General features: G+C 39.2%; 1 protein-coding gene across 1 annotated transcript in view; it reads right to left on the reverse strand.

Moving 5' to 3' along the window:
- LOC126235914 (probable methylmalonate-semialdehyde dehydrogenase [acylating], mitochondrial) overlaps positions 1-6,517 on the reverse strand; it is a 69,288-nt gene extending 62,771 nt beyond the window's left edge. Inside the window, exons 1-6 of the mRNA XM_049944869.1 lie at positions 6,360-6,517; positions 5,004-5,141; positions 4,738-4,887; positions 4,558-4,636; positions 3,732-4,099; positions 290-536 (exon numbers count right to left, since the gene is read on the reverse strand). Of these exons, the coding sequence (XP_049800826.1) occupies positions 290-536; positions 3,732-4,099; positions 4,558-4,636; positions 4,738-4,887; positions 5,004-5,141; positions 6,360-6,395 (1,018 nt within the window). The 5' untranslated portion in view covers positions 6,396-6,517. The remainder of the gene's footprint in view (positions 1-289; positions 537-3,731; positions 4,100-4,557; positions 4,637-4,737; positions 4,888-5,003; positions 5,142-6,359) is intronic.
- Positions 6,518-12,882: the final 6,365 nt, after the last annotated feature.

Raw genomic sequence — 12,882 nt, forward strand, 5'->3', positions numbered from 1 at the left:
AAATGTCATTCATAATCTTCAGGTTCTGGGTCCTCCTTAAACATTTATATATTTTTAATTAGCATGTTGTGAATAAAAGTTGATAACAATAAACAAATTTTTTTGTAATTTTTTTCATTTCTTTTCTGATGGCATGAAGTACAGTCCTCGCTTATCCCTCCATAGTACACATTATGGAAAATGCATTGGTATTGCTAGGGTTAATAGCAGCACAAACTCTTCAGCTCTTGACAGACTCATTTGCATTGCATACATCAATTGCACTCTATTTATTAATGGAAAACTTTACCTGCATTGACTTTTAATTTCTTTGCTCGGTCCACCAAGTCAGGTAGCCAGTCATTTGCTTCACCCACGAAAACAGCTGTGCTAAGGGCCATGCAACGCTGCCCTGCTGCACCAAATGCTGCCCCCACAAGCTGATTTAGTGTACGTTCCTTGTCTGCATCCGGCATAATGACACCATGATTCTTTGCTCCCATGTTGCACTGTACACGTTTACCATTTCGTGAACCTCGTTCATAAATGTACTTGCCCTACGAAAATATAATGGTTTTAATTAGAGTGTATGAATTCACAGTTAGCCATTTCATGCTTTACACTGACCATACTGAAATATTTGACAGTCATTTGATCGTCGTGTTCCACTGATACAATACTCCATGAAGTGCAGAGCTAGTAACACATCTATTATTGAAAATAAAGTTGAAACAAGAGCCTTTATTTTAAGTGGGCAGTAATTATCTCCTTTACAACAGTTTCTCTAACCCTCCTCCTTCCTCCCTTTGTTAAAGACAACTGCATTTTATTTTTCAGTTTTTGTTGAAATTGTGTTTGTTCACAATCTAAAGTCATATCATTGGACCAGTATAACATTACAAAAGGTAGAAAATCATTATCGTTGTTACAGTCAAGCTGTGCGTATTTGCATAAGCACATCCATACATTCAAACAGAAGTTTACAGAAAAATTTAATTACTTACAATCAGCTGCCAACATATTTGCTGCAAATACAATAAATACTTGTCACAACCTATTTTGTCAGCTCTATTGTGAAAATTTATAGAAGTTAACAATATAGAGTGGTAAAATAATGTTTCATATAGCTTTACTGTCAATACTGGATGTAACAGGAAACAAAACTGATTTTATACTGTAAGCTAGTCACAAGGAAACAAGAACAAAGAAGATAAACACTTTCCCACTTAATAATGGCAAACAAAAAGGCAAAAACAAAACTTTACAAAATATTCCACTGCAAACACTACAGTTTCTCCTCGCTGTCATTTTGCATAACACATAGCTTATGAACCAACCGGCCCCCTAGTAATTGGAGATACTTCTGAATGTGATTATGCATACCGCTTACCACATTGTCCAGATAGACCTGAGGGAAATTGTCCCATTCCTCCATAGCAGTCTCTATGATACCCTGTAAGGTCTCTCGTGAAATAGGATTGCAAGCCATTGTTCCAATATGTTCACCAAATGGGTCCACAATGTGTGCAAGGATGTCGTCCCAATACTTCACACTAATCGTCCTATGTATTGACACAATGGGGTCCTGTGGCCATAAACAATTCCACTCCAAAGTCTGACTGAATCACCTCAATAAGGGTAGCGGCCTGTGATACAGTTACGATGTAAATGTCATCATTGCCTCCACTCACAAATGTCAGGTTAGAGACTGACAAGAGTAGCATCAGGAACGAGCAACATGTCCCACTGCTGCCTAGTCCACAAAGAGTACTTTCACACCCATGTGACAAGGCCCTCTCTGAACCTGATTTAAGGGAGGAGCCTATTTTATGTTGCTACTCATGGAGCCTATTTTATATTGCTTGTGTTGACATCTGCGTTCTTATAGCTATTTGGAATTGCCGCTGTAGACGTATAGCACTGCTTGCTGTTATACCCATGTATTGAACATACACACCCATTTTTCTTCCTTGGGCACTTCTGTGATGGATGGTCCTCAACTGATCCTATTGTTAGTAACTTCTTCCAGACACTAGAGGCATCAATTTGTGACTCAGTAACACTCACTGTGATGTCCACCTGTCTCATTAACTGTTCCATTGGAGTGAGTAAATGGAGCCTCTGATTGTACGTTGTTTTTTTTCAAACCATTCTGAAGCAACACAACTCTTAAACTGGCACATAGCTCTAGCACTACAATGTTGATAAGTGCTACAGTCATCACATACTGCCCCCTCACAGTAAAAACAAGAAATGTATGCACTAGAATGACATTACAAACAAACTATTCTATTGATCACAACATTCAGTATTAAAGTTTTGGCAATATGCAACATTTATTTTGACCACTATATGATATTCCACAGGTGTTTTCCACAGTAATGCAAACTCTAACCTGAGCTATAGTGAAACATTTACCATCCACTGCTCAACACTTCCTCTAAGCAGCAAGCAATAGCCTTACTCATACCACGGTGTTTCACCTATAATTTTTGATCATTGCATTAGTATCCAATGAATTAAAACATATCAAGTTAGACAGAAGAAATATCTGGTTTATGTATCAACAAAAATGTTGGTCACTCAGCCTAAGTCCAGATTGGGCAAAGATGGGGAAGGAAATATAACTCCAAGACATCTATACTTCCAAGATGTAGGAAGTAAACTGAAGAAAAAAAATATATAATTCGATTTCCACAGAATTACATTGAATACTGCAGGGAAGCATATTTATTTATTAGGCATCTTATCAAGATTGAACAAGTGGATCCAGGGGAAGGCATCAGCTGCACACCCTCCTCCTCCTCCACCTCCTCCTCCCCCCCCCCTTTTTGGAAAAAAGTATCTGTAAACCAAATTCACATCTTGACACACTGGACAATCAATTCATTATCAGTTTGAAGAGTGCCAGAACGTGTAATGACGGATATTGATTAAAATGTCACCAAGTAAACATGAGTGGGTGCATAAATTTAATCCAGAATTGGAGAAATGACTTTGTTCACTGAGAAAGGTAATTAGACTTAAATTGTACAATTCTTTATTTCTTTTAAGCACTGTTACAGTAATAAAGTTTTAAACAAAGCCATATCCAGCAATACATTTCCCATCTTCAGAAATCTTAGGTATTAGGTCCTGTTTAGTGTACACACAGTTTACCACACCCTGCTGAGCACTTAAGATTTCTAAAGATGGCCAACATATGGCCAAAACAGACACTATCAAAAGTTTGTTACTGTTCCTGCTCCTAAAATAAAATAAAAGAATTGTACACTGTAAAGTGAGTACTAGTTCCTTTGTTAGGTGTCTGGAAATTCATTTGGTTTGGGAAGTTTATTTGTGATTGAAGAAATCTAAAGAACTTTGGCAAGTCTTTGCTGATTGAAAATCTGCACAAGAAGAGACCAGTTAGAGTTTCCTGAAATAAAGCATTCGTCCTCAAAAGTAGAAATAATATTATGCTGAATATTGTGGTAAAAGATTTAGCTTTTAGACATTCTAGTCAGAAAAGGTGTTGAGAGAGTTAAGTGGAAATTATACAGCTTAAACAATCAGTTTATATCTATCCTGCCAAACACTGGAGCCAATTTCCTCTGTCCTCACAAATTAGATTACAGTAAATTTGGGATGTGGTTGATACAGTAACATCCACAAATCAAATATTAATATCATTATCTCATGCAACAAAAAACACTGTTTTTCAACTTGAAACTGGTTACAAAACTAAACATGAACTAGCATTACATACTTACAGCTTGATCAGATCCAACAAAGGAAATGGCTTTAATATCCGGATGGTCACAAATAAAGTTAACTGATTCATGTGCACCATGTATCACATTAACTACACCTGGAGGACAACCAGCTTCATTTAGCATCTCCATCAACATCATACAAGCACCAGGATCACGCTCTGAAGGCTTTATCACTGATGTATTTCCCAGAACTGTAGCAACAGGGAACATCCACAATGGGATCATAGCAGGAAAGTTGAAAGGTGTGATTCCAGCAGTTACACCAAGTGGCAAGCGGTACGAATGTGTGTCCATATTCTTCGCAATGTTGGGTAGCGTTTCTCCCAGTGCCAAAGAGGTCACACTGCAGCAATGTTCCACCACCTCTATTTTAGAGGGAAAAAAAGGCTGATGTAGTTAACATTATAAGATCTAATATTCATTGATACAGTTTCTTATACATGGAACTTGTATTTTATACCAATTTTTTATCTCTAAACAGCACACACAAAATGTTACTGAAGGTCATTATTTACAAAGATCAAAAACAGAGTGCAACAACGTCTGCTTATCTCACCAGTACTAGCTATAAATGAGTACTGCACATTTTTATTTATATAAAACCATTTTAATTTGCGATGTAAACTGTCACTGAATGAATAAATGAAAGTGGGTGGATGACATTGGGAAAAATCCAGGAGCAATATGCATGTGTGTACAGTAGCATGTTAAATTATAGGCTTTATGAAAGAGAGTAAATACATGATAAAGGGAATGTTTCAGCTTTTGCAACTCTTAAAAGAATATTTACTTGCAAGAAATGTATGCAGCACAATTCACTTACGCAAGCCACGTAGAACGTCGCCTTCTGCATCAACAAGGGTTTTTCCTTGCTCTGTGGTAATGTTTTTTGCCAACTCACCCTATAGAAAAAATTGATAAACAGGAAAAAAATTACAAATCACAAAAGAAACTAGTGGAAAGAATTCTTTAACTGTGCAGGTAGATATTTGTCACTACGCACCATATTTTTGCGAATTATGTCTTGATATTTGAACATTATTTGCTGACGAGTCAGTATCGAGGTATTGGACCAGGATTTGAAAGCCTCTTTTGCTGAGGCCACAGCTGCTTCCATTTCATCCTGTGTTGACTTTGGAACTCTAGTAACCACCTACACCAATATTCATATTTTATATGGAAGTATAACAAATCACATTTTTCCAAATATGGCAATTCTTACAAAATAAAGAGCAGTCATTTGTTGTGCTCAGTGACAAATTAGGATACCTCATTTGTTGCTGGATTGTGCAAGTCTATCCAGTCTTTTGTTTTAGACTCAACAAACTTTCCATCAATAAATAACTTTGTTGTTGGTGCAGGTGAACTAAAGTATCTGACCGCATGATCCCCATTCAACTTCTGAACCTGAAAAAATAATTTTTCAGGCATCTTTATGGAGAACTAAAACCTTAGCAACTCAGAACTGTAAATTGTATTATTAAGTAGTATCAGCAGGAAAATGAGTGATCATGAAAGCCATAATAATAAAGATCTGTACTGTAGGCAAGTAAATTTAAACCAGGTCCACTAGCAGCAATGTGTATGAATAAAGAGATGGAAGAGAAAAAGAAATACTGTAATGATAAAGTATAGTCTTGACAAAACACACACACACACACACACACACACACACACAGAGAGAGAGAGAGAGAGAGAGAGAGAGAGAGAGAGAATCACTTGCTATGGCAAAACAATGACATGAAACTAAATGTCCATGCTATATCCTTCACTTTATTTTTACATTTAAAACGTAAAATATCTTTTCTTTCACTCCCCATGTCTATTACGAATGGCTGTCAATTAAAATTAGAGGAGTACAACCTTCAATACCGAGGACAAATATTCCCACGGTACGACGGCCTGCAAGAGATGGATTGTAAGTGACAGTTAATTCACTCGCAGGATCGCTGTAATTTTGCTGGATTGATTGTCCGTCGTCTATTGAATATAGAAATTATGTTCCAAGAATGTATACAAACCTTTGTTAACTCAATGAAGCATAGCACCGCTTGTCAAGTATTTCCTGAATTGATAGAAGTTAGTATTAACTCTAAAATACTTAATTCCTGAATACATCCGTCAAGTACATTAAGAAAGTAATAGGTTCGAACTGATTACGCTTCATAAACATTGTGTTCGAATGGACTGGTGCCGCCGGTGTTGGTATCTGAAGTATAGAGCAGGCACTTTGAAAGATAGTTTAAATAGTTTCTTATTCGCACCAGCTGCACATCAAAACTATATGTCGACTCAATTTGCAATAAACTGATGTCGTTATGTGACACCAGAAAATGCCTACATGTTTGTTGACACTTCATGGCTTTTAAATGAGCCCATAACATCCGAAGCTTTACGCCTACAACAGATAGAGCAAAACTCTATCTTCATACAGTGCGGTACAGAAAATTAATATCAACAACTCGAGTTATTGCACACATTCGGCAGTAAAGTCGCAGAACACGTGGTAATAGCATTTCTCACAAAACAGACGTTGTCGTGCATATGTAACATTGAGCAGACACTCAACGGCTTTTGAAAAAACTAATGACACACATTACACAAGAGAGCTCCATCGACTTTTACCTGAAACCTAGCAATTCTCCCCAGCTTGGTTGCCATTGCTACCGCTTCCTGCGACGCCGCACAGTAACTACTTACAACACCCAGCGATTACACGAGGTGCTATAAACTCATTCAATCCGACCGCTATCTTCGCGACGTGATGTGCGGTGCCTTGCCCCTCCACTGATTCTATCTCGTTATGTCGCTAAGGGGGAGCCGCTGAAGGTCAACTACGGCCAATAAAGCCTTAGCAGCTAAATCAATTTACGGACACACTAGGTGTACAGTGTTTGAAAAAGTGCTAACGTAAACAAACCTTCCATAGTACTCTATTCATAGCAACAACCTTTCAACTTACAACTACATTTGTGCTGGATATGTTCACACTTCAGCAGGCATTTCTACAGCTAACAAACTTTAAGAAGTAGGTTCATCTTTAAACACCCGTATATAACGAAATTTTATCTTATTCTGGGACAACTTTCCAACAATTCTGTGTGATTACCAGGTGCTGAACCGCATTTATAGTTTCCAACTATTCATGAACAGCAGGCTGAACTGTTAATGGTGTTAACGTAAATGATATGCATTGTCATCACCTGTACAGATAATGTTATTATTCCCCAACTAAATAGCTGCAAGCGTAATACAAAATTAATTATTCGCTATTTCCAAAGGGAGATATCTATGCCAAAATTTTTCCTGTTAGAAAAATGTTGATGTTAACAGCAACTTCGCGTTAAAGCCGTCCTGCAGACAGGGATCGAGCGCTTGTCTGTTCCGTCGCCACAAAGTTGATGTCCATTGTTTGGTCGATCTGTGTCTCTCAGACCTTTGGAGCTGTAGTTCGGGATTTTCTAAGTTTTTTCATATCTCACGCTATTCACGTGACTTTTTAGCTTATCACTGTTACTTCATCTTTCATGGGGTTTGCCATTACATTCAGCTCATGTCTGACTGTATCTTTTACTAGTTAGCTAGTTAGTTACATGTTCCACAGATCATTTAGCGCGATAGGTCGCAATGATCTGGAACGAGTGGTTTTACATTCACATCACAAATTAATTTGTACATATGGTTACATTCTGAACATTTCTTAGTGTTTTTTATAACAAAAAGAAAAACAGATATATAGATATGTGTGTGACAGTGTTTCACCGCAGATGTTAAGTGAAAAATTGTTTTATCACAATTTACCTCATTATATCGTGAGATTCCACAACCATGGAAACTGTGGTCAAGTATAAAAACAAAACAGCTCTGACAGTTACCAAAATGGTAGAGGTATAGCATCTTTCCGAGCCATATATTAGCCATGAAAAGATTATGAACAAAATCAATATTTTACGCAAACAGTCACATACAATCGGAAGTGGAATGAAATAAAAGAAACCTAAGTTCCCCGGTTCTTCCACGGACGATCTGAGCCATATGTCCCTACGTTCTAGTCTTTTAATGAATTGTCTTAGATGAATAAGTAGGAGAGAATACATTTTCCCATTCTTGGGTCTTCTTTTTTAATGTTAGGGCAAAGTAACGGTAAACAAGTTATTGAACGTTTCACTGTCCATCCGCAGAAAGTTGATGTAATCATCAGGTTCTGTATGTAACAGTTCCATAAACAGGTTTCTTGTTGTATATATCTCTCTCATTTTAAACCATTCCCTGGACCATCGTCTTGTTTCCTTCTTCTTTAAACTTAGTGCCAGAATCACTGTTCTTGTTTTTGTGGTCTTCAGTCCGAAAAGTGGTATGATGCAGCCCTCCATCCTACTAAAAATGCTGTATTTTCATTTGTAGCCATTCCCACTAGTGACAATATACAGCATACACGAAAAGCTTCTGCTTCAAAAGTAAGGTTGAATTGACAGGCTTTCTTGGTACACGTACGGGACTGTTTCCTACATCCGTGGCTAGATAAGAGGAAACTCGATAGGCATGTTCGTTTCTTTAGGAGAGCCTTAACAAGTTTTAAAAAAATTCGTTATCCATTCGAAGAAAGTGGATGTAATCATTGGGTTCTGACGGTCATATTTCCTTTAGGAGATATTCTCTCTTTTTTTTCTTTATTGATTTTCAATTCCCCCCGAAGGGGGCGGGCTGGCAGCAGCTTACTACGCTGCTCTACGCTTAAAGGAAGAAGAAAGAAACAAGGTAAAACAGACGTTAAAATGGTGATTTAAAGTGTAAAATGGCGTAAAAATGCGGAAAGTTAAAACAGAAAGCAAAAGGGGTTGGCAATGTAGATAAAATACACAGGAATCAGACAAGTAACATAGTAGACACACAATTAAAAAACACGGCGACAGTCTGGTTTCTGTTCGCAAGAGATAAAAGGCACATCCAGCGACAGTATGATGGCCGTTCGCGAGATATTCTCGGGCGAATGTGTCATTTTAAGTCATTCCCAGGACCAGAGTCATGTTAACTTCTTCTTCTTTAAACATAGTGCCAAAGTCAATGCCTGGATTGGTTTGTCTGTATTGGTAGTCTTTCTCACTACTGTCAAAATGTTTATGAGGACGAACAGCGTCTGCTTCAATGAGAGGTTAAACTGACAAACGTTGTTTGAACGTGTGCGGGCGTGCTTGACAAGTCCGTGGTTACATAAGAGCAGTTTTGTCAAACACGTTTATTCGTTTACGCGTAAGACTATTAACAACATGTCGCATGTTGTTTTTTCGACATTTAGACGATAGGGTTAACTTTTTTTACATTTTATTATGATTTCTGTGTTACTAGATATGATTTAAAATTGAAGGAACCCACGAATAAAACAAGTTTTCATCATTTCATTAACCTTCAAAACAAACAAGGTGTTCCATCAGCGTAAAAATACCCTGAAAATGTTCCGTCAGAGGAAAAGTTTGGGAATCACAGTGCTCTAGGAGACGAATTGATCACTGCGATATGGAATCAAGTGGAATTACCACATTGTTTCGATGTCATTCTCGGCAATGCAGTGTGGAAGGACAGGAGGGAGATACAACATTTGGCTAGCACATGAGGTTCTGTGTACTTCACCAGTCTATTCGTTATTAAAGAGGACTGACCAAGTGCTATGTATTTTGTTATAAGACTGCAGTTTACCAGTCATAATGCCCTGCGATTAATAATATTCAATCAAAAGCATTTTACTCATGTCATAGATGTATTGATCAGACGACGCGCTACTGTGCTGTAAGGCTGACGCGGATGACAACCAAAGGGATCCTACGATAACCTTGGAAGGTGAAGAGGTGTATTAAAATCTGTGCTGCGGGCGGGACTCGATCCTATGTCTTCTTGCTGAGTAGGCAAATATGCTGACCATTACACCACCAAAGCACGATAGTGAACACAGCTGCACGAACTACCCAAGTCAAATACCCTTCCCAGCACAGACTCCCATTCACATCTCCTCTTAAATGTCTCATGGAAAATTTAATTTAAGATCTATACGGTCACATGTAGTACAGCACTTCCCCATTACGTACAATGCTGGGGTGATATTCCAATGTCGGAGAGCCCCGGTAATAGTGACAATATAAGGGGAGATGTGAATTGAAGTTTGTGTTGGGGGGGGGGGGGGGGGTATTTGACTTGGGTAGTTCGTGCAGCTCTGTGGACTATAAAGCTGTGGTGGTGTCATGGTCAGCATATCTATCTAGTCGGCAAGAAGACGTGGGTTCGAGTCCTGGCCGCAACACAAATTTTAATTTACTTCCTCAGTTTCCAACGTTATCGTAGATAAATTGGAGACTTAAATTTCTCAGGTAAAATTTAATTTAAGATCAAAGAGATCCTGTTATAAAAAAATGGCACCGCAGACCATCACTCCTGATTGGTGGGCCGTGTGGCTGGCAACGTTCAGGTTGGTATCCCACTGCTGTCCAGATATGTTTTCGCTGGTCATCTGGTCTTAATTCCAAGCAGGACTCATCACTGAAGACAATTCTTCTCCAGACAATGAGTTTCCAGATCGAAGACGTGTCTGGAGATTTCCCGGAGTTCGGTAGGATAACAACATGACTGTCGTCCGCCATATGGCACGACAGTCAAGAGTGATGGTTTGGGGTGCCACTTCTGTACATAACAGGACCTCTTTGTTATTCGCGGCGCCTTTAGAGCACAGCGGAACGTCGACGATATTCCACGTCCCGTTTTGTTGCCCATCATGGCAAGCCATCCTGGGCTTACATTTCAGCCAGAAAATGTCCACCCACACATTTCGATAGTTTCTAGTGCTTATCTTTGTGCTTGCTAAACCCTACGTTGACCAGTAAGGTAGTCGGATCTCCCCCCAACTCAGAACTTTTGGACGATTATGGGCAGGAACCTCCAACCAGCTCAGGATTTTGACGATATAACGCCACAATTGGACAGCATTTCGCAAGATATCACGCAGTAGGACAACCAACAACTCTATCAATCAAGTTCCAAGCCAAATAACTGCTTGCATGAAGGCCATAACTGGACTAACGCGTTATTGACTTGCTAAATTTGTAAAGCTCTTTCTCTTGAATGAATCATCAAATTTTTCTGAAACTTTAACCGTTTGTTTGTCTGTACAAGTACGTCGCGTCCTCTGATTTCCGTCCCAGTCGGATAACTCCTTCGTGGTACATCGATTTTTTTAAATCTTAGAGTAGTTTTGCATCAAGCTTTGAGCCACAAAAGATTTATTATTTATTTTTCTGTAAGTATTTCAGTTAAAATTGTACTATACAGGATCGATCCCATTTTGTTACAAAAACGACACTAGAGAAAGGATACGATAACAGAGGCAAGAACGTTCCAGTAAATATGGATCCACAAGCGAGCTTTTCACGAGATAATTGTGAATGTGAAGTTTCGATCAGCAACTGATTTCAGTATTGAATGTTGTCCTGGTTACTAAAAATGTGTTTGAAATGTAAACATTTTAAGATAAAGAAAGCTTCAGATATAAAATTTTTATTGCCTTGATCGCATGTAGGCACACTGGATTAATAGTTTCGGCAGTGTACAAGTTACGAAATCATGCTGTGCGATAAACCGCTAGTTTGTTTTTGTACCGCCGTAAGAAACGTGCGGTTTATCGCATAGCATGATTTCGTAACCTGTGCACTGAGGATCTGAAGATGGCAGCTTAGCCCCGCCGAAACTAGTAATCTAGTGTACCTACATGCGATCAACGCAATAAAAACTTCGTATCCGTAGCTTTCTTTACAATGAATTCAGGATCGCTCTTCAGGTGACAATATCAGACATTTATTGTAACATTTTTCGATGAAGTCCCCACTGGCGGTGCGTGACCACAAATTCGCAGACATCTGGCAAACGGCTCGTCTGCGGATCCATATTTACTAGATTATTTTTGATTTTTGCTGCCGCTTGCGTGGTTTCGGCCTTAAACTGGCCTTGTCCCTGTTAGTCCGATCTGGTACAAGTCCCATACACTTGAGCAGTATTCAAGTAGACACCGTACGAGAGTTCTGTTTTCAGACCTTTTGTAGGAAAACTGCAATTTCCCGATCTCTTATAAGCATCGCGGTCTGCAGTTTGCTTTACTTACAACCACTTCGTATCTCCACACACTGTTACTTCGAAATATTTATATGACATGACTGGCTTGAGTAGTAACTCATTAATCATCTTATTGTCAATTAACAATGACGTAAGCCAATGTGGGTCATGGTTACATATCCCATAGCGATTTTTGTTAGGCAATATCGACGTGGAACTGAATCAAAAGCTCTTCGAAAGCGTATAAACATGGAATAAATTTAAGTTCCTACATTTATGACGCTGATGATGTCACGTATGAAGAGCAGAACCTGACGGAGAAGTTTATTTGTTCCGTAGAAGGTTCAAATGGCTCTGAGCACTATGGGACTTAACGTCTATGGTCATCAGTCCCCTAGAACTTAGAACTACTTAAACCTAACTAACCTAAGGACATTACACAACACCCAGTCATCACGAGGCAGAGAAAATCCCTGACCCCGCCGGGAATCGAACCCGGGAACACGGGCGTGGGAAGCGAGAATGCTACCGCACGACCACGAGCTGCGGACTCCGTGGAAGGCATTATGTTTTAACCGGAATATGTTCTCGTGTTTTGCTATACACTGACAACAAAAATCGCAACGCTAAAAAATAGCTAATGGAAAGTAATGCAACTTCGAATGTAAGTTTGTCTAGGTAACATACTTAAGTGATTAACATTGTAAGATCACGAGGTTAATGGAAGCGCGAGATAAGCCATTGCAATTGTGAAATGTTGGCACATTAAGAACCTCTGCAATTGCCAGAATGTTGAATACAAGTATGAAAACGTGCATGCATCGTGTTGTACAAGTGCCGGATATCAGTTTGGAGCTCTATGCCTGTTCCACTAGGTCGGCCAATACAGGGACGGTTAATGCTGGTTGCAGATGACGCTGGAGTTGTCCGATGATGTCCCATATGACAGATCTGGTGATCGAGTAGCCAAGGCAATGTGCCGACACTCTTTAGAGCATGATGGGTTGCAACGGCGGTACGCGGTCGAGCGTTATCCTGTTGGAAAACACCCCCTGGA

This window comes from Schistocerca nitens, chromosome 2 (assembly GCF_023898315.1).
Source record: "Schistocerca nitens isolate TAMUIC-IGC-003100 chromosome 2, iqSchNite1.1, whole genome shotgun sequence".
Lineage (NCBI taxonomy): Eukaryota > Metazoa > Arthropoda > Insecta > Orthoptera > Acrididae > Schistocerca > Schistocerca nitens.